The sequence below is a fragment of the Styela clava genome, chromosome 2, assembly GCF_964204865.1.
Source record: "Styela clava chromosome 2, kaStyClav1.hap1.2, whole genome shotgun sequence".
In the NCBI taxonomy this organism is placed as follows: domain Eukaryota; kingdom Metazoa; phylum Chordata; class Ascidiacea; order Stolidobranchia; family Styelidae; genus Styela; species Styela clava.
In genome coordinates, this window is record NC_135251.1 from 10,411,805 (window position 1) to 10,435,905 (window position 24,101).

At 36.1% G+C, this 24,101-nt stretch overlaps 1 protein-coding gene across 1 annotated transcript in view; it reads right to left on the reverse strand.

The window, feature by feature from the left end:
* Window positions 1-19,064, reverse strand: part of LOC120336322 (EF-hand calcium-binding domain-containing protein 6-like) — a 36,572-nt gene extending 17,508 nt beyond the window's left edge. The window contains exons 1-18 of the mRNA XM_039403984.2: window positions 18,994-19,064; window positions 16,803-17,285; window positions 15,904-16,056; window positions 14,786-15,080; window positions 14,188-14,359; window positions 13,181-13,302; window positions 12,626-12,774; window positions 11,068-11,216; window positions 10,533-10,644; window positions 10,080-10,199; window positions 8,659-8,795; window positions 7,500-7,653; window positions 5,226-5,341; window positions 4,651-4,818; window positions 3,977-4,148; window positions 2,381-2,521; window positions 1,676-1,783; window positions 351-453 (exon numbers count right to left, since the gene is read on the reverse strand). Coding sequence (XP_039259918.2) covers window positions 351-453; window positions 1,676-1,783; window positions 2,381-2,521; window positions 3,977-4,148; window positions 4,651-4,818; window positions 5,226-5,341; window positions 7,500-7,653; window positions 8,659-8,795; window positions 10,080-10,199; window positions 10,533-10,644; window positions 11,068-11,216; window positions 12,626-12,774; window positions 13,181-13,302; window positions 14,188-14,359; window positions 14,786-15,080; window positions 15,904-16,056; window positions 16,803-17,285; window positions 18,994-19,005 — 2,866 coding nt within the window. The 5' untranslated portion in view covers window positions 19,006-19,064. The remainder of the gene's footprint in view (window positions 1-350; window positions 454-1,675; window positions 1,784-2,380; window positions 2,522-3,976; window positions 4,149-4,650; window positions 4,819-5,225; window positions 5,342-7,499; window positions 7,654-8,658; window positions 8,796-10,079; window positions 10,200-10,532; window positions 10,645-11,067; window positions 11,217-12,625; window positions 12,775-13,180; window positions 13,303-14,187; window positions 14,360-14,785; window positions 15,081-15,903; window positions 16,057-16,802; window positions 17,286-18,993) is intronic.
* Window positions 19,065-24,101: the final 5,037 nt, after the last annotated feature.

Sequence of the window (24,101 nt, forward strand, 5' to 3'; positions counted from 1 at the left end):
AGTGATTCTCTAACTGTGCAACGACATGGTGAATCTTTTCAATTTTTCAAGGAAGACATTGCCCATGTAATGCAGTGTTAGAATACTAAAAGCAGAAAGTGCTTAAATTTTATTAAATCATATTCCATGAAGTCAGTATCTCCAACCTAAAGTGGGGGAAAGAATTCGAAAATACAAGACAAATATGTGTGATAAAAGGGTACCACTGCATTCTATTATTTCATTTTAATTTCTGCCACGTACAATTTCTGATCTTTCCGATTTAATAAAATATGTGTTTAAACCTAATGATATTTACATGTAGCAGTCTGATATAACAAACAATTTTGAAGTCCTAATCTTTAGCACACCTGTTATAATAAACATAAAACTGTCCAAAAGCCTTCTGAACTCAGTCATTGTCAATATACCGTCATGATCATCGTCGACTTTGTAGAAGGCACTTCGGACACTCTGTAATTTGCGAAATTTGGAAATATTAGGAATAAAATATAAGACAGTATATGTTTATGTATATATATGCTACAATGCAAATTTAAATTTATAAGCGCTCAGCTAGAATTTATGAGGCAAAAACTCGAAAAAAGCTCCGTCGATCGTATCTGCCTCTGTGACGTCACAATAGCCTCCACATGTCATATGCTAGCTCCACTTATGTCAGGGAGCGGCAAACTGCGGCCCGCGGGCCAAATGCGGTCCGCGAACGAATTTATTGCGGCCTTCGAACGACTTTTAGTTTCTAAAACAAAAATTGATCTTAAATGTAATGCATCTACATGGATTTATGTGGTAACATATGCCGCCGTCCGTCGCTTCTTTTATAGCGAGTAGCGTCAGTCGTTTACTTGGACGTCCGATCGTTGGTTGTAAATATAAGTTAAGTTTATTTTGATTTTTAAATTTAACAAATGTCTGGGAAGCGGAGGCAAGTTTGCCACGAAGGCCGAATATTCCAAAGTGCTTTTAAAAAATAATTTTTCTTTCTCGCGCGTTTCAAAACCAGTCCGCTTGATAAACCAGGTCAGCAACGCAATTGTTAAGGGTATTTCAATGTTAAACGTGTCATTGCAAAAACGAAATTCTACCCCGAGACCCCGGCTGTGCCACTGATCCTCTGTGCGACAGTGTTAAACGTGAAGTGTGCACGTTCAAAAGCACATATTGCTGAGAGCAGCTCTATCTAAAAGTTATTACACTATGATTAAATTTTGCGCCCGCTTGTCAGATCGTCAATTGGACGACGTACGGCGGGGCAACGAAGTTGCCGCTTTGGCGAGGACACATAAACAACATCATCCTTCACATTGTTAATAAGTAAATAAAAACAATGTATTGTATGATAAAATATATAAAAAAAAAGGCCACATACACGTCTCACTGCGGCAGCAGATGAAGTTTGCGACCACTGACTTATGTGCTTCGGAATCCATCTGATAATATCTGAGTTAACAGACCGGTGCGCAGCAATAGTTAATGACTATTAAACAAAAAAAGCAAAACCGCCAAAAAGTGATTTACGGAAATTGGTCATTAGCGAGACTGACTGCAAAACTTTTATTGCTGAATTTACTCTCTCGAAATCGTGCACACAATTCAAACCGACCTAGCGACTCCCGTGACAACTCTTTACTAATAAACTATAAATTAAACTTAAGAGCAATAAAATTCGTCTTACCCCGTAATTTTGTCTCAACCTGTCCAATAATAAATTATAACACTCAGACGCTTTCATGTATTTCACGTTTGTTGGGTTGACAATGTGATTGCTAGCTCTTTCGAGTTCCTACAAAATAAAGAAAAAATATTTTTTTATTAGAATTGGCTGGAAAAGAGACCAAAGGTTTCCCTCGAAAGCACGAGTTCAATCAAGCCAAAGACTACATATGCCAGTACAATAAAATAGATAATAGTTAATAGCCAATAATACGCCTATATGGGGAAATGAAAACGATAATATATTTCGTCGGTATACAGACGAACTTCCTCGGAGCAGTGAATAGACGCCAAATGAATAATATATATGTATATGTATAAAGTTGAAGAGGCATCCAAAACTAATTAAATATAAATACAAAAAAACAAGCTTCTTAGAATAAATAAGACAAAGCTGTTTCCCGGGAAATATACCATCTTATTTCATCACACCAGATAAGCATTATGCTAAGTATCAGTTTCCCTAGTACAAACAATTTATTTGAATTTTAATTTTAAAAAGGTAACTTCACATTGTATCAGGATCAGGCTAATTAAAACTGTTATAACTAGCTATAGCCAAACATTTAAGTGTGCTAATAAGTTAGTATTTTTGTCAAATCTGACATCACGCAAATGATTCTCAATTTCTACGCCATAGCAGTGCCTGGTACTACTGCTATATTACCTGTCCCATTCCTTTTCCTTTTGCGTTCTCAAAATTATGAATGAAATCCGAGTATTCGAGACCACGGCCATTGAATCCAAGAGATTTAGTGAGTTCTTCAAACTGTGCATCGTGCATTCGTAAACCAATGTCTTCCAGAACCTTAAAAAATAAATTGAATGTCATATTAATTATCTAATGCACCGGTCCATGGCCCACTGCTGCGCCATAGAAACATTTTCGGGCTGGCCACAAACAATTCCAAAAATTTACAGGAGTTATTGATAAATTAGTTAAACTTTGATTGTAATAGCAATGAGCAATAATACTGTACTAAGCTACTGAATAATAATTTTTAGTAAAAATTATGGAAATGAAAGTGTCTGATTCAGCATAAAGAATTTTTTGCTTTTTTTTGTAGTTTTTCCCTTGCATGAGAAAGTAAATGACCACATAATTTTTTGTGCAACGGAAGTGGGCCACGAGAGATAAAAGGTTGAGAAGCACCGATCTAATGGAACCGCTATTGAAGTGGTAGAATTAAATGAAAATTTGAAGTGTGGATAGATGGTGCTTGAAAAATATTTTTCGGCCAAAAAAGTAATAACTTCAAAATATGTTCATACCTTACAAGTAACTTTTTAAATACCTCAACTAATATCTAATTATGCTTGGACGCACAATTTTAATTTATAAAAGTAATTTATTTTAATTTCAAACAAGGGATTATGGTATATGCAAACCTCAACTTGATACTATTATGAAACGGCTTTAATGGCTCAATTTGAGGTAAAAATACACACGTCCCAAAAATAACTGTAGAAAAATAATAAAAAAAAGCCGTCTAGCCGCATCTTTGAGTACGGAAATCGGTTCATTACTTATATGTGACAAAAAATATTTACACCAGAAGATGTAAAATGCGGCTGGAAGGATATAATTGTTTCTCGAGGTATTTTCTGGGATTTATGGATATTTTACCCCAAATTTTTCCCAAAATATTTCTGTCTGCGTTTTTCTATCGAGATCATTTTGCAGATCTCAAAATGTGAATGCAAAACACATGGGCACATCTGGCACCAGAAGAACTTCTAGTGGGTAAGCAACAATTCTCACACAAAGAATACATATTGATTGTTTTGCAAAATTGTTGTTCTGCAGAGGGGGTTTTGTTAATCAAAAAAATTTTTATACAAGAAGACGAAAATGCGGCTATTATTTTTATTTTTTGTAAGTTATTTTCTGCCATTTTTGAACATATTTCGTTCGAAATCATTTCGCAGAGCTCAAAATAAAATATTTTTTCTAATCTAATCACTTTTCTAACGACTCGTTTTGGGATCCTGGCACTGTAGGAACTTCTAGTAGGCATGCAAACTATTCTTAGTCACAAAGTCAAGGGTTTTGTTATTGTTGTTTAAAATTTTTTTTATCTCATATAAGTAAAAAAAAAACAGATTTCCGTACTAGAAAATGGAAAATGCTACTTGCGGGATTTTATTTCTATTTTTCAAGGTATTTTCTGGGTCCTATGGATATTTTACCCAATATTTTGACATTTTTGAGCATTTTTCGTTCAAGATGATTTCGCAGAGCCTCAAATAAAATTGTAATTACTTTTCTGAAGTCTCGTTTTGTGATTCTTTTTTTTCCAGATGTATTGAACCGAAGGAAAGATTTTCTGATGTCAGTGTCATGTTGAGACATCCTGTCCTGTAACTTTTTAATGACTTCGCCCGCTGAGAATATATTCGTGTGACGTTTTCCAACTCTTTCTATGTCGTCGATTCTGGAAAACAAATTTCAAAGTAGTCAATGTATAAAAAAAACATGACAGCTAGTTTTTCTAGTTTGCTTTGCTAATTATATTGGCTGTTTTAATTGAATCATTATAAATATTAGATTTTATTTTTCTGAATAATCGAACACTTTACTACCACGTTCATCTGGTTATAACGAAAGTTTGGAAGAGTTACGCAGAACTTAGATGTACTGGCCAGGGGCGTACCCAAGGGGTGGGGTCGGAACTTTCTCTATTTTAAAGTCATAGCACACAAAAAACGAATCACAGAAAAATTTGAAATAAATAAAAGTAATAGTCTTCTAGAAATAATTCCATCTTCAATCATAGAAAATTTCGAAGCAAACGGTCCAGTAATTAAAGAGAGAAACAAACTTTTCATAACTATAAGAAGAAGAAATTTGTAATGAAAAACAACAACATAACAACCAAACGATCGATAGGTCCATTTCGTGTCCAATAATCAAGATTTTAAACATTCATAAATTACCTGTCAGCTTGATCGTTGAGTCTCGATTCTTCTCTGTCATTACTTTCATTATAAATTCTAGTGCTTGTTCCGTCTAGATCACCAGGACTGACGTCTATACCAAGGTTACGGAGAAACTGTGCGAACATTATTCGACCTTTTGATGTCTCGTCACAGCAGGTCCACAGCCTGAAATAAGTAGTTGCATAGTACACTCTATAGTTGCATAGTACACTCTATTTTCTTCTATTGAACGGTTAGCGCATTGTGTTGTTGAGTAAGAAAAAATTGAGCCGCGGATGACACCGCGTCGAATCTCAAATTCAAATCGTTGGGTATTAATCATGTAAAGAAGATTGCTGGACTCCTTGTTGTCCTAGCTCGTAGGTAGTTCACGTGACCACGTATGGTCGGTTACGGGTACGGTTTCTCCCTCCTCAAAATCCATGCGTACCGATTAATTAAATGGTCTGATAATAGAACAATAGGTCGTGAATGAAAGGAAATCGAACTGAGAACACGGTGTGGCAACAACGCGTATTTAAATCTCCAAGCACCCTCTTTTATATATTATATACCATTCAACCGATACCCACTTTTCGAAATGTTCATCAGAAACTGGCAATGCGTATCTTTCCATCAATCTACGTAAATGTGATCTGGATATAGTTCCATCTCCCTCGTGATCAAGTGCGACGTATTCATCCGCAACCTAGAAAAATCAAAACGTATTCTTTATTAAAATCGACAAAAAATCGTGAATGGTAGCTACTCTAGCCTGGCAATCAATCACGAGTTTAATACTATGTTTCAATCAGCCAACTTCAACTTTGTTCTAAGTAATACCAGCAAGATAAAAGTTATTTTGTGACGTTTCGGCTGACCAAACAGAGGTTGAAAACTAATCGGCGCTCCAGAAGTATGTGTACCAATATAGGGGTAACTAATTTTGTTCACCTACTTTACATCAAGTTGTGTAGAGGAACGGAAGCCTTTGGGCAGAGGGTATATTCACTTGAATAACACAGAGTACAGACAGTCCCCGAACTCGTAATAGAAATAAAATAAGGAATATCGGAATAAAATTATGGCCTAACCCTAACCTAGTTTTCGCTTTGCGTAAATTTGGAATGGGGATGTTATTCATGGACCCAGCCGAGATTTAACTGGTCACACTCACAGAGGGCTTTCGGAATGCCATATACAGGGTGATTGAAAGGTAACTCCCTATTTTAAAAAAACTATAGTTTATTTTTAAAATATAATTTCTACAATTAATGAATATGAGAAGGAAGTATAATGCATGGGCTTATTGAAAAGTAACTCCCTATTTTAAAAAAACTATAGTTTATTTTTAAAATATAATTTCTACAATTAATGAATATGAGAAGGAAGTATAATGCATGGGCTTTTATTTAAAATTCAATATGGGCGCCTTTATTTGCCACCAGCTTCTCAAGTCGACCAGGAATCGCATCAACTGATTTCGCAAGAAACTCTTGCGGGATGGAAGTCATAACTTCACGTATTCGCCCCTCAAGTTCTTCCAAATTTCTTGGTTTGGTTGAGTAGACTTCCTCTTTCAGCCAACCCCAGAGAAAAAAGTCGCAGGGTGTTAAGTCAGGACTTCTGGCAGGCCATTCGTGCGAACCGCGACGACCCATCCATCTTCCAGGAAATTGAGCATTTAGCCATTCACGAACAACAATAGCAAAGTGTGGAGGAGCTCCATCTTGCATGAAAATCAAATCTTCAATATTTTCCCAAGCACTGATAATTGGCCAAATTTCATCTTTCAACATAGCGAGGTACCTTTCGGCATTCATGGTATCGCGAAGAATGAAGGGACCCACAATCCTATCAAAAGTAATTCCACACCATACCGTTACATTGGATCGATTTTGCATTTTTTCACAGGTAACACGAGGTTCTTCTTCCGCCCAGTAGTGGCAGTTATGACAGTTCACAAATCCACCTATGTGGAATACAGCTTCATCACTCCATAGAATATTTTTAAAAAGGTTGGGCCAATCTCTAAACCAAGCCAACATTATTTCACCAAACTCCATACGAATGTCAAAGTCTTCTGCAGAGAGTGCTTGACAGTAATGCGGCTTCCAAGCACGCCATTTAAGCTCGTTTTTTAGCACATTACGTATACACAATGAAAGGAGAGCCCACTTTCTCTTGTTGCTTGACGAATTGACTTATGTGGGCTACGGGTAAACATTTCTTTAACAACTTGCACTACCTCAGGATCTCTGGATTTGGAAGGACGACCGCTTCTTTGAGTATCAGCCACAGATCCTGTGGTCATAAGTTTTTTATGACAATTCTTGATCGTCTTCGGGTCAATTTGGGCATGTTTTCCCTTAATAGTTCTCCACCATCTTTGCACTTGAACAATGCATCCCCAAACTTCATAACGCGCGGCTATCTGGGCACGTTCCTGTAGAGTAAGACGTCCAGCCATTTTTGTAGGGTTTTGAAATAAAATAAATTTGAAAAGATTGAAATTGAACAATATTTAAACAAATCTGAAAGGAAAACAAGAACATAAATTAAATTGCCATATATTAAGTAATATATACACATAAATTTAGAAACATGAAACATGATATAGCATTTGAATAAATTGTATTTATTTTAAAATAGGGAGTTACTTTTCAATCACCCTGCCGCAGGTTATGGCTAGGGATGGATATGTGGTCACATCCATCATATAAATGTTTGAAGCTATTGATATGCCAGTGAATTTTGGGGGCAGGTACTGCAGACAATAACACGAAAGTGTAGTATTTATGTCTCAAAGCCGTGAATATATCAACTTAAAAATCAGAAAATCTGATTTGACTGTTTAGTGTTTCTACCTGTCTCCAGTTTTCCGATATCTTTTCAGTTAAGATATCCTCAACCGTCTTCCATGCCATGATAGCTGGTGGTTGATTTTGATTGAATCGGTGGGTGGAAAACAACCATTTGTGAGCAGAAACCTTCTCTTGGGGTTCGAATAGATGAAGAAAGCTGAAAAAAATAATACTGTGTTAGGATTTGGGCGTCAAAATTCATTTCAAAGATGAACTGAAATTAGTTCCATTCAAGAATGGGTGCTCCCGAAGTATGCGAACCAAGATGGCGGACATCGGAACGTAACATGGGTAACAGGTTAGGGTTAGGCGATAATTTTTTTCCAATTTTCCTTATTTTAGTCCTATTATCAGTTCGAAGACTAGCCAAGAGCCTCCCGTAGTATTTATACCTAAAATTATGGCCTAACCCTAACCTAGTACACATATTACATTCCAATGTCCACCATCTTGATTCGCATACTTCGGGAGCCCCCAAGAATGTTTATTTAGCCCCTTCTTACCAGTACGGTGAGGCTATGGAAATAGTTGACCACTTTATCTTGTTACATTTGATTTGATTGATTGATTTGATGACAGGATGCTTAAAAGGCCAGTGCATGCGCAACCCAACAAGCAGAAACAAGCTCAGTGATTTTTTTCGCACACAATTATATTACATCCCTGAACTAGCCCGGCATTGTATCTAGCGGTGCGATCGCCAACCATCGCTCTTAGTTTGTTTTCAGTTAAAACTGTTCTTCAGACTGTTATAATGCATGCATCTATATATGAGCTGATTACCAGTTAGTTATTATTTATATTGCGTAGAATCTTCAGTATAAAAGTGGATTCATTGATAAATGCAGCATAGTCCGCAATAAGCTTTGTTAGTTAACACCGCTCTTCGCGAATCGTAGAACTTGATTTCAACGTCCTCTGCAGCTTTTAGTAGATTGGTAGCCGATTCGTTTGGCTTTTTAGAATTCTTCCTATATTTAATTAGGACATCAAAGAATCTAAATTCAACTAAAAACAAGCTGAATCTTGAAAATTTGCCAATTTGACCTGGAATTTACACAAATGAGGTTTTACAAATTCTATAGGCCCGGCTTTGTCCTATGATAAAGCCATCTGTCCCAATTTCTATTACCGAGTTCTAAATACAAGAACAACATCTTACTCGTGGTAGTTGATAAATCCAGTATGTTGAGGATCAAGTTGAATGAACAATTCTTTGACATTTTCTTCCGACAGTTTGATTGTGAAACTTTCGACTATTCGACGAAGATCTTTTCTCGTGATGACGCCTTTGCGTTTCTAAAAATATAATAGAATCAGTTACCAAATATGAATAAAGTATACTAACCAATCACGTAGTTAATAAAAACGTTTTTTTTAAGCTATATACTGCAATGGGACTTATAGAATTCCAAAAAAATGTTAAGGTTTTTAGGAGTAGGCAGAATGTTTTACGTTTGACGCGGCGTTCTTTTATACAGTTGACCATTATCACATAAACTGGTAATACCGTGGTATGTGTACCAGGTTAGGGTTAGGCCATAATTATATTCCGATTTCCTTATTTTAGTTCTATTACGAGTTCGTGTACTGTCTGTGTTAGTCAAGTGAATAAACCCCCTGCACATAGGTTTCAATCCCCTTTACACAACGTAAAATAGGCGAACAAAATTAGTTACCTATTGGTACACACACTTATGGAGCGCCCATAATGAAAGCATAACTTGGCGAATACGTAAATTTCGTGTCGTAGCCAAGCGGAAAATTACCGTAATCAAATATTGAAACTTCCCAATAGCCGTATGATAACCCAACAACGTAAATTGAATATAAATGCCACATATTCACTAAGGTAAATACGAATAGAGCAATAAATCAATATCCATTATATAATGTGTCAATTTTCTGTTTGTAGTGGTTGAATCTACTGATTTATTGAGGAGATAACAATATAATGTTTGGTATGGTTGAGAGTAAGTTTCAACAGAAGAAAATGTACAATTAATATAAATGCCGCCAATGACGAGGCTATTTAACCCTTGACAAAATAGGCGCCTATTCGTTTTCAGAACCAGTTCCGTCGAAAACAATATAAATCCGGATTGTATCAGCGTCTTTATAGCCAAAATTTTTAGGAAAAAAACGTCGCTTCTCAACGAAGCTTCATTATAAGGCAAAATAAATTTGGAAAAAGACTTTGACATTTGGACTTTAGCATTTGTATTTGGAAGCACGCGTGCACACCGCAATCATGACACGAATAAACCTTGACCTGTGATCTTTTAAGGTAGTCGCCAGGGGTTACATCAATCGTTTTATAATATCACACTTTTCAGTGGAAATTTGTGTGTAAAGTCATAATCGCAAAAGGATTCCATTTTGTCTCAGACTTAATTGGTTAAAGCTCGCGATTAAACTGAAAATAAGCTAAACAGAAAGTATAGTATAAAACTATTCAAAGATAAACAATATGCCACAAATACGTATTGATGAAAAGAATAGCATGCGAAAAATACACAAAAACTATTGCTCAGACCTATATCTTTAAAAAAAACGAGCAAAAATCCTTTGCAGTGAACTCACTTCATCAAACTTGAGAAAAGCCTGCTTGAGTGTCGTGTAGTTGGTCAAAACATGTTTCTTCAATTTTTCTAAAATCTCTGGAGTTGAAGAAACTTCCATCGCTTCACGAACTGGGTTGACCTAAAATAAATTGCTTGATTTTAATTTTGAAATTCGGATTCGGATTTTTAAAACCAAAAAACGACAAACTCTGATAAGCAATGTTAATGTCATATTTGTAGGATAAGACGTCGTAATCCTTCGAAGATAGAAACAATAATATAATTGTCCTGTCATGAACCACGTCGTCGATTAATTCCGGGTCGGTTTTGGAAATACTCCACTTGGAAGACTATTATTCCAGATGCATGTTGCTACCAATAAAAAGAGGCATACTGCCACTTCGACTTTTATGAAAGAAGATCGCGATCTCTTCCAAAAAAGCAGCAAATTACTGAAAAATTCTTACTTTACCTTGTGGTTATTGCCGATCGGAATCGTTTGTCCGTTGCCAGATGACTGCGGATCTTGAAACTTTTGTAGAAATTGTTCCCAAGACACTTTCCCGGTACCACGGACTTCAAACCTGAATAAAAAAGAAAGGTTATGGGCGAGATTGTCTTGGCTATAATATTAGATAAATGGGGTTTTAAAGAAACACACGCCGTAAGTGCTTAAATGCCGCAAAACAAAAATGTGACGTGAAGATACTACCCAAATTTTCATTTTTTTTTCATATAAAAGTCAGTCTCGCGTGGAACGCAATACCTTAACATGGGACATACCGGCTTAATTGAAAATTTAATGGGTTCGATTTAACTAAACGAGTCTGTCAAGTATTTTTTACTTGCCAGACAGTTTTTTTATAATTTCGTTCGTCTGAACAAAGAAGAAGAAGTAGTCAGTCCCTGAGACACCTAATTGATAGTGTAATGAATGAGTTTGAAAATTAGCACTCAGTTTTTCTAAAGCTTTCACAGTGCCTGCTATAATACATGCGCACACATACCTGTGCATGAGTTGTTGGAATACGTCTTCAGATACAGGTAGAACAAAATTATCAATCACAGCTTTCAATTCATCGATAGAAATAAAACCATCTTGTGACGAATCGAAGGCCATCAGCACACGTTTGATGTTATCGTGATTTTGCCGCATCTGAAAATTGTGAATTTGTATAATTATACCAAGTGGTTATTGAGAGAGAAATACCAATAATAAGAGGAATGGGTCAAAGAATTTTGATAACGTAAATAAATAAAGTTGTACTTGATTAGCAATACATATCTAACAAGAGAGCTATGCTCAACACGTAGAGCCACATAATTTTGATCACGTCATAGCAACAAAAAAAGTAATACCGTTCTGGAGAAAAATTTTATCTTTAACCACTGAAAATTTCAAAGCAACTGGTCCAGTAATTAAAGAGAAAAGCGATTTCTTCAAAACGTGTCAAAGAACAACAAGAGAGCTACGCCCAAATATATGGACACGTCTGTTCGCAGTACAGTACGGTTTACCGTACCGTCAGATCACAGTCTACAAATATATTCACACCAAGCGAAGCAGTACAGTAGGACACAAAATGGCGTCCGATGTCCACATAACGTTTAATGACGTCATAGCAAACAAAAACAAATCTCACAGAACTAACAGAAATATTTAAAATGAATGAAAGTAATAGCCTTCTGGGGAAAAATTTTATCTTCAACCACTGAAAATTTCAAAGCAAATTGGTCCAGTATTCGAAGAGAAAAGCGACTTTTTAAAAACGTGTCAAAGAACAAGGACACTAAGAACAACAATAATAAGAACAACAACAACATAATATTGAAACGATCGCTATGTCCACTACGTGTCCAAAAAATTGAATTGAACCTACTGTCTATTTGGCGCCTTGTAAACCGCTATACGAGGAGGAGATTCAAAAGACGTTGGCGCTATATGTTTATCCTTACTTTCTAGCCACTGTGTGTATGGAAGCCCAATAGTTCTAAACAAACGAGGCCATTCAAATGCCGATCGAAATCATATATTCACCACTATTCCAAACTATTTGACTGTGTTGCATCGCGTTATCTGTGCAACTGTCTTAGTGGTTCGAAGCGCTAAACGCCGCTAGTAATACCAAGTGGGTTTGTATTTTTAAATCGGACCTCCCGAAGTATGCGCACCAAGATGGCGCACAACCTGAACTCAGTTTGAGTACCAGGTTAGGGTTCAAGTTGTGCGACATCATGGTGCGCATACTTCGGGAGTACCTTTAAATTCCTCAAAAACTCATTGTCAAAGGGTATATGGCTCGTGTGTCATCTATATTCTATATCATCAATAAAGCTTCAAAAACCGATGCACTTTGAACATTAATCAGGTCAATCAGCCATTCCAATAGCTGACTTGGATTGGTAACAAGATCCGTCTGAACATTGAGCTTTCGAAATTAGAGTATCATACATATGAGGATTTACTACAACAATGTGTCTGCGTACTTTTCTAAGAAAAACCTCCCCTATATATAGGGAATAGGTGATATGCAATAACAGTTCTTTATATACGGGAATCCTTACCTTGACACGAAATTCTTTTTCCACTTGTACGAATGACATATCTCGTAGTTTCTTGCTTTTATGCTTCGTCCGAGATTCATCTTTCTTCAATATAAGATCAGTCACAGCTTTCTCCCTCTCCAATCGCTTTTTCTTCGCATCCCATGGTGCTGGAAAAAGTAAGAAAAATGTGAAATAAAGATAACCAAAGACACAAATAGTGCATCAGGATATTCGCAGTTCTAAATTTGTCAAGTGAAGTTGGACATATTTATCCCTAGCTAGACTTGAAACTCACACCTTATATATGTGTTAGAATATTTTAGATCACATACATAATAATGAACTCGGCGTGAAAATTGCTGAAGGCCAGTATTTTTGCGCCACAACGTCAACCTCAAAAAGTTGTAACTTTGTCGACAACATAAATTCAATTAGGCATCGTTGCCGTTGATATTTTTCAATAAATGATCACAATATTTTTCGCGGATATTGATCAGTTTATTGAAAATAGGCGTTTATGACTTACAGATATGTCTTCAAGGCTTAAACAATAATGGATAATTGCCAATTTACCGTTATCGTCTTCCACTGCTTGAAGATGTTTATCAGCTGCAGCAGCATTTACGCCGAGTCTTCGTAAAAATTCTCGATAATTGATTGTTCCAACGTGATGGTAGTCGTATCTGGACCAGAACCTATGACGACAAAATTGAAGCACATGGTGTGACAACATGTTAAACTTCTAATTGTTATGCAAACTTAGGATTTCACTAGCTCAATATGTATCCTTCCTCTTGCCAAACAGGGTGTTAAAAACGTAACGCAAAATTAACAGCTTAAGATGAAATGTTACTTGAAACATTTAACGACTGACATCTTTTTAACAGTATTGAATTACTGTGAAATGCCTTTTAAACATTTCACGACTGACGCTTTATAACAGTTTATTTTTTTAACGATGACATGACGAAATATTTTACCTTAATTTGCGTAACTTTTTCAACACCCTGTATATGTTTTTTAGAATCTCTAAATGCAGATTTGGTGACTGTCGTTTGGCGTCATATCAAAGTCCTAACGGCCCCAACATTCATTTGGATCCCTATAATGTATATCCGGCAAAAATACCTTTCTAAGGTAACAATATTGAGGACAAAATATAAATCCATGGAGATTTTTTTGAGAAAATTTTCTCAACCCAAGATACGCGCACTGAAGTAAAGTATGTGAGACACACATGTTGTCAAAGTCAGGTCAGCAATTGTGGTTTGACGTGGGACTCGAGGTAGTCTTTTTTATATATACGATGCTGCCACAACTAAACTAAAACCAAATTTTGATGTTTTAGCTAATAGCTCAAGGAATTTGATGAGATTGCGATTAACTTTAATTTTGACCTATGAGACCTATTGTTTTGAACCTTTGCCTTTGTAACACTGTAAATATTGTTGCAAAAATGTAACTTTTTACGTCACACATACATGGCCCGTCAGTCTAGGTGGGTACAATTTTGGCTTCTGGTCCAAAAAACCCGCCCACCTCTGCTCATAAGAAACATACATTCAATAAAAGAATCGTACTTGTCGAATTGAGCATCAGTAAATCTGAAGCAATAATTTTCGAGCACTCGTCGTAATTCGTGCCGTTGAATCAGACCGTCTCTGTTATAATCGAATAACTGGAACCCTTTGACGATATTTCGAAGATTTCCTGCGATTTTTTGTTGAAGATTTCGTTCCAAAGTGTCAATGCCTAGAAAAAAATTATTTAATTTGTAATTAACATATAGAAAGTTTTGTTAACAAACTAGTGGAAATGACACTACGTTAATGGCAGTTGAAAATTGAATTTTTTTTATAAACCTTTTTTAATATTGAATATTTATTATGTTATAAAAACGGCTTTGGTTGGAATTAGTTGCTACTTTCATTCACACTACAAGGATAGTCTGAATGCCAAGATACTCAGTCGGTGGAAAAGAAAGTCGATACACAGATTGGTCAGAGATTCGAAGTTCGTGAAATTCGAACACACTTAATATTCGAGAAGTTAAATCAGAATTAGGTATGATTTTGCACCCTGCATGCATAAATTACAATTCTTCCAAAGTATGAATATCTCAAATTAGCAGTCCAATAACGACACCATAGAAATCTGGCAACAATAAGACCAACTTACCAATATCTTGTGGGGGTTTGGTGAAAACAAATCTATGTAAATTCTGATTTTGCTCTTTTGCATCCGCCGTCCCTGTCCCGATGACAGTATGTTGTTTGGGTCCCAAAGCTGGGGCGGATCGGACCCCCACTTCTCCTGTCGCAGAACTCGGCCGCACAACGAGGCTTGCTCCTGCTGTACCTGCTCTACCGTGAGGTGATCCAGGCACTCGAGAATGCGAAAAGTGGTGAGAAAATACCAGAAATTGTTCCAGAAATTTGGTGTAATTGATTGTGCCGTTTGGGTTCGTTCCGACCTGAAAAATATGTTGTTACTATGATGATTATTTGTGTATTGCTTTATTCTTAAATACCGTTTAGTAAAATGCAATATTGCCAAATAGGACCAGGGTCGCAAATTGCGGTATATAATGAATGAAATGGAACTAGCTTTCGAACTTTTATATATACCAAAATTGTGGCGCATTGTATATATTTGAAATTCCGGGAACTTGACTGGGATAGGGGGGCTCCCGAAGTATGCGAACCAAGATGGCGGACATCGGAATGTAATATGTGTACTAGGTTAGGGTTAGGCCATAATTTTAGGTATAAATACTACGGGAGGCTCTTGGCTAGTCTTCGAACTGATAATAGGACTAAAATAAGGAAAATTGGAAAAAAATTATGGCCTAACCCTAACCTGTTACCCATGTTACGTTCCGATGTCCGCCATCTTGGTTCGCATACTTCGGGAGCACCGGGATAGGTATATATAAGATATAGGTATATACGCAATTAAACTATACATCTGATTACATTTTCTATAAGCCCATTTAATCTCGAATGAGTTTATTACAGATTTTGCAATTTGAAATATGATATGAAATATGAAGCCGCATGAAAAAGCGGAGACAGAAGTCAAATTACCACATTGTAGCGCAATTTCGTGTATAACAACAAAATAGGAAAAACCTGGATCAAAAAAAATTTAATTTTTTGAAAGACACTTTCATATTTCAATTACTGTAGCTTTGAAAACGATTAGTCCAGCAGTTGGAAAAAAAAATTCATACAACAACACTGATGAAGCAAAACGACGTATTGGTCTATCTTCTGTCCAATAACTATGTACATTACCTTGATAAGCAATGAATTGAATTGTTCTGTAGTCAGAGGAAGGCAGTGATGTTCCAGAATTCTTCGAAATTCTCCCGGTGTGACAGTGAGTGTTCGTTCCGTATCGTAAGTTTGAAACGCTCGCTTCATCACTCCTGCCTTGTCACAGACTTTCTGTGAAGAAAAATAGTACAATTTAGGTTTCGTAAAATAACATATATTACCACTAACAAGTATGAAATTGTAAAATCAGTTACATGTTTGTATTATAACTTAAACCATCTCTAGTCGAGGGCATGTTTTATTTCAATTACGTCCAGGGACCTAATCTTCTGTTTTACATAGAGGTCCGAAAAAAGTATCTAAAATTAAATTCTACAGTAGATGAACTTTTTTATTTTTTTAAATTGGATCAAATCAATTCACGCGCACTCACTCAGGAGTACGTTCGACTGATCTCCGGGCCTGGTTACTGGCAACTGCCGGAGTGTCAGGATCTACCGGAAGTAGATAAAAAAGAGCATTACGCATCAGCAAATACCGACTAACGCGAAAAGTGAAACAGCCATATAACTAACTTCAGACATCTTGCTGAGCCACACAAAAAATTAGATTTTCCATGTACACAATTAATTAAAAAAATTGTCATAGTGCAAGATTTAAATCAACGACAAGAGTAAAAAATATGTATTTCTACCCATGTGAGCGTATTCTTAAACATAAACTGTCGGATTAAGATTCCATTTTTGAAAAATCCAAGTGTTGAGAAGGGTCACACTTAATGGACTGACGAGCCGGGATGTGACCTGCGGGCCGGCTGTCGGACACCCGTGCTTTAGTTTAAAAGATACAAAAGTTTTATTTCGGAATTCAACGCAACAAAGTAAAAAATCGAAAAGTGTATTAAATACTTCGCCAACCTGTCTTATGATGTTTTCAATCTCGATTGATGTTAGTTTTCCATTTGCTGATGACATCACGGATGATGCAGGTGACGTAACACGCCCATGAAATGATCTTGATCCGTGTAATGATGACGAAACAATATTATTACGTAACGATATAATATTCCGTGGCCCGGTGGTCAGAATCGGTCTCGGAGAAAAAACTACACCACGAGATGAAGGACGAAGATTTGAACGCTGCGGTGCAGGCGGTTTCATCACTTGTGTTGCCATATTTTCTTCTGTTTCAATGGTGGCGCTGTTTAATATGACCTCTTCGGAAACAGGAGAGGAAGTAGGGGTCAAAGGTGGTAGTAATGTTGACTTCTCTGATGGATCTGGTGTAATGGTCGGAGCGGGTATTCTTGGCGACGGAAAAGGTGATATCCGGTATAAAGTAGCATTCAAATGGCATGCACTGCAATCCGGAGCTACCCGGAGTTTTAGCGGAAAAGAAGCCTGAAAAAAAAAAATAATTGCAAAAATAGAATCAGGCGTTTAAAAGTGCCGATTTGTGTAATAGAAGAGTTTCCTGACACTTGGCACATTTTAGTGATAACGGACTGACATGAGAATACGTTTGAACATTCAGATTACGCAGGACTACCTACGTCGTGAACATAGAGTACAACTACTCCAACTAAGTTAGACTAACTGACAACTGTACTCTTTATATCTGCAGAAAACAGGCTCTATTAGAAAGCGGTGAACATTCAAGATTCCAGCCACTAAGCGCGCTGAAATGTTACTAGATCTAAACCAGTGGTCGCAAACTTTTTAAGATGCGCCCCCTTTTTAGAATTTATCTCGCGCTCCACGTCAAACATAGCTAGCTAACAATAAACTACAAATAAAACATGGTAAAGCGAAATTATGATTTATTAAAAAAAACATGTTGAAAATACGTGGATAGAATTTAAATATTCAAACTAAAGAAATGTAGATATCCAAAGTAAATTGGAATCTGACAAATACGGTATTTTTATTTTTAATCAGCTTCACGCCCCCTCAAAAAATTGTCTACGCCCTCTTGTGGGGCGCGCTCCGCCGTTTGAGAAGCACGGATCCAAACTGAACTCTTCGAAGGACTTGAATTTGATAGGGAGGAATCGTTAATAAATGTACGCACTGAATCACACATAAAAAAGTTTGTGTGAAAAAATAAAAAAAAGCTTTTAAGATTTACCAATAAATTTTAAGTTTGCTGTTTGTACAAAGTGCAAATCATGCTAAACCTGTAAAAACTAGTTTATTCCGCCAGGCGCCGAATGTACTTCATTTACGACCCACTGCGAATGTTGTGTTTTCGATGGCAACGATTAATACATTTTGTAATAAGTTTCATAGAACACTCGCTAAACAATGCGGTAGCAAGTATCAGCCCGTTTTACGTTCCATTTAAACATTAATTTGTGTTTGAACGTAGAGAAATCACGGCTCTCATAACACTACGACGAGAAACCATTTTTAATAAAGGTATCACAGAATATAGAACCCGAAAGACTAATTCGTACGCACAATTTTGGCATTTTTATTCTCAAACCCAAAATCTCAAGTAAAGGCAACGAGAAGCATAGCTTACTAAATGAATCCGTTTTCATCGGGATGCGCTCCAGAAGTATGTGTACCAATATGGAGGTACGGTGGCTAATTTTGTTTGCCTACTTTATATCAAGTTGCGTAAATGGACTGAAACCTATATCGGCAGGCGGTATATTCACTTGGCTAATACAGACAATCCCTGAAGTCGTAATAGAACTAAAAGAAGGAAAATCGGAATAAAATTATGGCCTAACCCTAACCTGGTGCACATACTTTGGGAGAAACGCTTATTGGATGAATGCGTTTAAATGGAAAGCTATAGAATACAGTCAAATATTACCTCCTGATTACGGGTCAATTAAATATTTATAGAGATCGACGTTTATCCACGCCGCTCGCTCATAACAAGGCTTTCTACAAAGATGTCGAACGATCTGTAAGAAGCAACATTCAAAGCAATCTGAACGCAGATCCCAAATACCAATTATCCAAATACAGTGTCATTTCAAAGCAACCCCTGGCCGCGTAAACGAAAACAACAAGATGTTCTTTTCAATACTTGGTTAAACACAAACCAAATAATCCCACAGAGTAATTATTTAACTTCTAGAAATCGAAAACTCACCTTTATCGCCATTTCTTATCGTTCTCTCCCTAAACCGTAACTCGACTCGCCGACGAATTTGTCAAATGAAAAGCTAATTTTATGATTTATTTATTTATAAACGATGCAATGTGACGTCATAACGCAATTTTAGAGTTGACGGATTTCGAGCATTAGAATTGAAAATAAACGCTTTATTGACTCTTTTCTGTCGTAAAAGGACAGTGGGAGATTAAAATTTGCAAAAGAATTCATTTCCGATTATTTTTCAGATAAATGAGAATGCACGCGCTCTCGTATGAATTGTCAGAATAGTGACCGTGTTTCCCAACATAACCAGTCGCCGACAAAGATGTATCTATTCTCGAAGCTGTGATAACGTGCATCTTGGACGTGCAAACCGGGCATTATAGTGGAATAATGATTCGCGCGCCTTCGAATTAGAAGATACCGGATATTTATGCGATTCTCTGTACTTTTCAGCTCAAAGATGAGTCTGAGAGGAAGTTAGTCCTGTTAGTTCGGAAACAAACTTGAAGATATAAATAGGCATGTGAAAATAGGATTGCTATACGGTGGAAAGCCGTTAAAACTATTAATATTGAATAATACTGAAATTTGCCTATAATTGATTACTGATAAACAAACCCTTCCATTGCTCTTTAGGGGTAACAATTTGCGTGCTGAATGTCGAATTTTCCATTATTCAGTCTCGAAAAGCATGTGACCTTATTTTGAATAAAAAGGCTAAACAGCTGTCTTGCTTTAAAAAACTTCCGAGGTAAAGAAAGACGATAAAGTGACCTAATCATGTTAACTGTGCTCCATAATGTGCTTTTGCAATATTCTTTTAGAATGATTCTAATTTGACTTTCTATGCCTAAAACAACAAGATGTCGACAGCGATGTAAATATTATCGAATCTATGTCAACGATGGACATCGCAAACGAGAAAACAATGCTCAAATATATGGACACGAATATCAAATATAAGTGTTCCCGTGAATTAAAATAAAAATGCAAAATCACGATTAAATAGCACGACTCACAAAACAGCAAATTACTCTGTTTTATGTTGCATCTATTATGATCTCCTCCTCGCTTTTAAACACTCAATCTTACATTCTAAAATTGGATCTTTTGTACAAAGCCAGATAATAAAAACAAACGCCAACGATCAGAATAGGAAAATTATAAATTATACGGTTAGGGTTAGAAATACGGATTGAGCTGAAAATTCAAATTTGTAAATCTTTCTCAACCACGACTAGATAACTACTAATTTGTTATTTTAAAACGAGGTGGAGTGTTTTTCTCAATTTTTAAGAGATCTAAAATTTTGTGCGTATATATATTGTACATATATAACTTATTAGGCTTCCGTTACCAGTAACATTCGTGAAATGCTTGACTATACCATTCCTACTTTTGATCTGTACTGGTGACCGAACGAGGAGCCATGCTGCTAATATGCTGTTTTGGATCTTTTGTACAAAGCCCCCGCCACTGATGCAAAAATGTGAGATTTAAGAAAAGCACCCGCCACGTTTTGAAATAAAAAATTAGTAAATATTCAATTGGGGTTAGAATTGGAAATGATTTGACAATTTGAATCTAAAGCGCAATCCGCATTTCTAACTCAAATCCTAACTAGATAGTTACTAATTTTTTTATTTTGAACGTTGGCGAGGATTCTGTTTTGGCGAGGGTTTTGTATAAAAGATCCACTGTTTAATCAAATTTCTCTCCATTGGAATAAATATGAAAAATCATTATCCTATACCAAATACATATATCTCATCTTCGCAAACTTTGTCTTTCGTAATGTCAAGACCGAAAAATACTGATTATTATTAATCACTTTAGAACAACACACTCATAAATTGCTCATACACTTTTATAGTCACACTATAGCTACCAGCTGTATCGATATAGCGCTAGCACAGACGCCGAAAGTCACCATTGGTTACAGAAGCCACTCAAGCGTGTAGTATTAAAGGGAGAGCATAAGACATCTTGAAGGAGGGTCGGAAAACGCTTTGTCGTGGTTAATTAACCCATTGTGCGCATCTGTCGTGTAACATGCACTTCATTATAGATTTATAAACACTCCAAAGTCTGGAAAGTGTTAAAGGTAAATAGTTGTTTTAAGCGATTATACAATACGCTAAAAGGGTGCCGATTCCAACTGACACGTAACAAAAGAGATAAGTTTTGTAAAGCTTGATTCAATAATGGGCTTGGTTATAAATTTATTGTCCGCGATATTTAATCGAAACAATGTTAAATGCTAACTTTATTGTACTATAAATCATAAAACTGTAAATTAAAGTGGAATTTTAGAGTAATTATGTATAAGTAACATTGTTTTTTTTAAGATATACTGTATTTTGTATCAAATGCGCTTTCGTTATTATATCGTGCCATTGCTAATATTTCATTTGAAAGCTGAAAATTAGGAAATGTGAGCACGTAACAATTTTATAAAAATTCAGTTAATTTGCATTACTGTCTTTCCAATACTGTTTTGTTCACGGGTAAGGATAAAATCTGTGGTTAGGTTGTTTGGCCTTTAGATTGTTAATATTTGAAAAAGAAAGTTTATTCAGGATGTTTCATTTGACGTAAATGATACACGAACGAGTTCGTTGTTACAAGATTCTTGGTCACGCTATCAACACATTAATGGTAACCTAATCGGTTTATCGGTGTTGCTGAAATTATGAAAAGTGGATTAAACGCGATTTGGGAAATATATTCATTTTCATGTGTTATGCACAGGGCGTAGTCAATGATTTTCAAGGGGGGGGGGGGGAATAAAAATTTCTACATGCCAAGTTAGGACGTAGCCAAACAGCTAGCGAGTTTTCGAACGTCTTGATCTAAAAAGCGCTTCAAGCTACGAAAAGTCACTATGTAATATGTATGATACCTTTTTTCATTTCAAAAGGAGGATCCCCGACCCCCATTGGGCACAGTTTTTGCTCAAATTCGTATGAGGTTCTTTGGGCCTTCAAATCAAACGGCCATATATAAAAAAAAAAAATTGAAGAGACGTTATGTCACGGGCCATAGTTCCGTTTATATATATATATATATATATATATATACTAACATGCTGACACTTTATTCGTTGCTGTGTTTAAATCCGAATTTGTATTTAAAGATTCCGATCATAACACGCGCGAGAGAAAATACATATCCTGCTCTCTACTTCGGCCGTTGGGCTGGGCGTCGGTCGCTTTTGAGTTGTGTTTACTGTTTTTGCTGCTCTAGTTGTAGAGTTGCGGTTTCCATAAACAACCGATCCGGAATCTTGAATCTTCTGACAGATTAAACACATTAACAAATTCTAAAATGTAAGAATTAGTCTTACATATCGCTTATTCAATTTATCATAACCCAGGTAAGGTGGGCATGGATTTACGTCAGATATCCTTCACCCGTGGCGCCAACATAGTACGCGGCAACGATTAGTCAAGTAGATCAGGGGTTGCAGCCTTTGACACAGAAGGGCCACATAAAAATAACTGGGTGAAAATGTGGGCCGCATTTTTATTCAACATAGGCTTTCTGGTTCTTGCGGGTACAAAAATTTCGGAGAAATAAATTTTAGCCCCGTGGCCGCTCAATTTTTCCTTGTGGACCTCATTTGGCCCGCGGGCCGCAGATTGCACAACCCTAAACTAGAACATCCCTTTTTCAGCGAAAATACTGATTATGCAAAACTATATCATGGTCACGTACTATACTAAAGAAATATCGCACGAATAAGACGTGTATGGTGGCCCATCGTTGTCACGTGTAAAATTTAAAAAAAAAATGAAAAAATAAAATGAAAAAGCGAAAATAAAAAAATAGTTGTGAAAAAACATAAAAATAATTGAAAAAAAAGAAATAAAAAAAAATTTAAATTAAAAAAAAAATTGAAAAATAAAACAAACAAAAAAATTTAAAAAAAAATTAAAATTAAAAAAAAAAATTAAAAAAAAAAAAATAAATTTGAAAAAAAAAATTGGATAAAAAGAAAATAAAAAGGTTGACAACGATGGTCCGCCTCGTGGCCCATCGTTGTCACGCGTTTTTATTTTTAGAAAATTTGATGCTGCTTGGGACCAACGTTGTCAGACTTAATCCTACACGCACAAATGTGTTTCCAGCTCACTACTGATTTTCATGACCAATATCCAATAAATTCAACATGAAAATGTTCTACAAATTCTCCATGCTACAAGTTCAACCACAAGCAATATATTTATAATAAGGATAAGAGAATATAGAATTGGATACGAAAATTTGTTTTTACGTGTAGAAGGTAATTTAATTGGAAAATGCTGCTTAACTGCTCAGACACTCGTGCGATGCCGGTACGGTATCGTCTGACCGTACCGGTACCCATGCAATCACTCGTGAAAGAATGGGAGATGATGAGTGATTGTATGGCTACCGGTACGGTCAGACGCAAAGCGACTATAACCGACTACCGGTATTTGGTAAGACGGTACGGTACCGGCATCGCGAGTGTCCAGACAACTGAGTAGTTAAGCAGCATTCTCCAAATTACCTTATACACGTAAAAACAAATTTTCCGAATTTTCGTATTCAATTCTATATTCTCTTATCATTATTATAAATATATTACTTCTTGTTGAACTTGTAGCATGGAGAATTTATAGAACATTTTCATATTGAATATTGCTCAAGAAAATCAGTAGTGAGTTTGAAACCCAGGGAACACATTTGTGCGCGTAGGATTATGCCTGACAACGTTGGTCCCAAGCAGAAGCAAATTTTCTAAAAATAAAAACGCGTGACAACGATGGGCCACGAGGCGGACCATCGTTGTCAACCTTTTTATTTTCTTTTTATTCAATTTTTTTTTTTTAATTTTTTTTTTTTTTAATTTTTTTTTCGTTTTCATTTATTTATTTTTTTTTAATTTTAATTTTTTTTTTTTATTTTTTTTTTAATTATTTTTATGTTTTTTCACAAAAATTTTTTTATTATCGGTTTTTTATTTTATTTTTTATTTTTATTTTCAATTTTACGCGTGACAACGATGGGCCACCATAGACGTGATCGCATTCATTACGTGGGGTATGAGTGCGCGGCAGCATTATTGCCACATT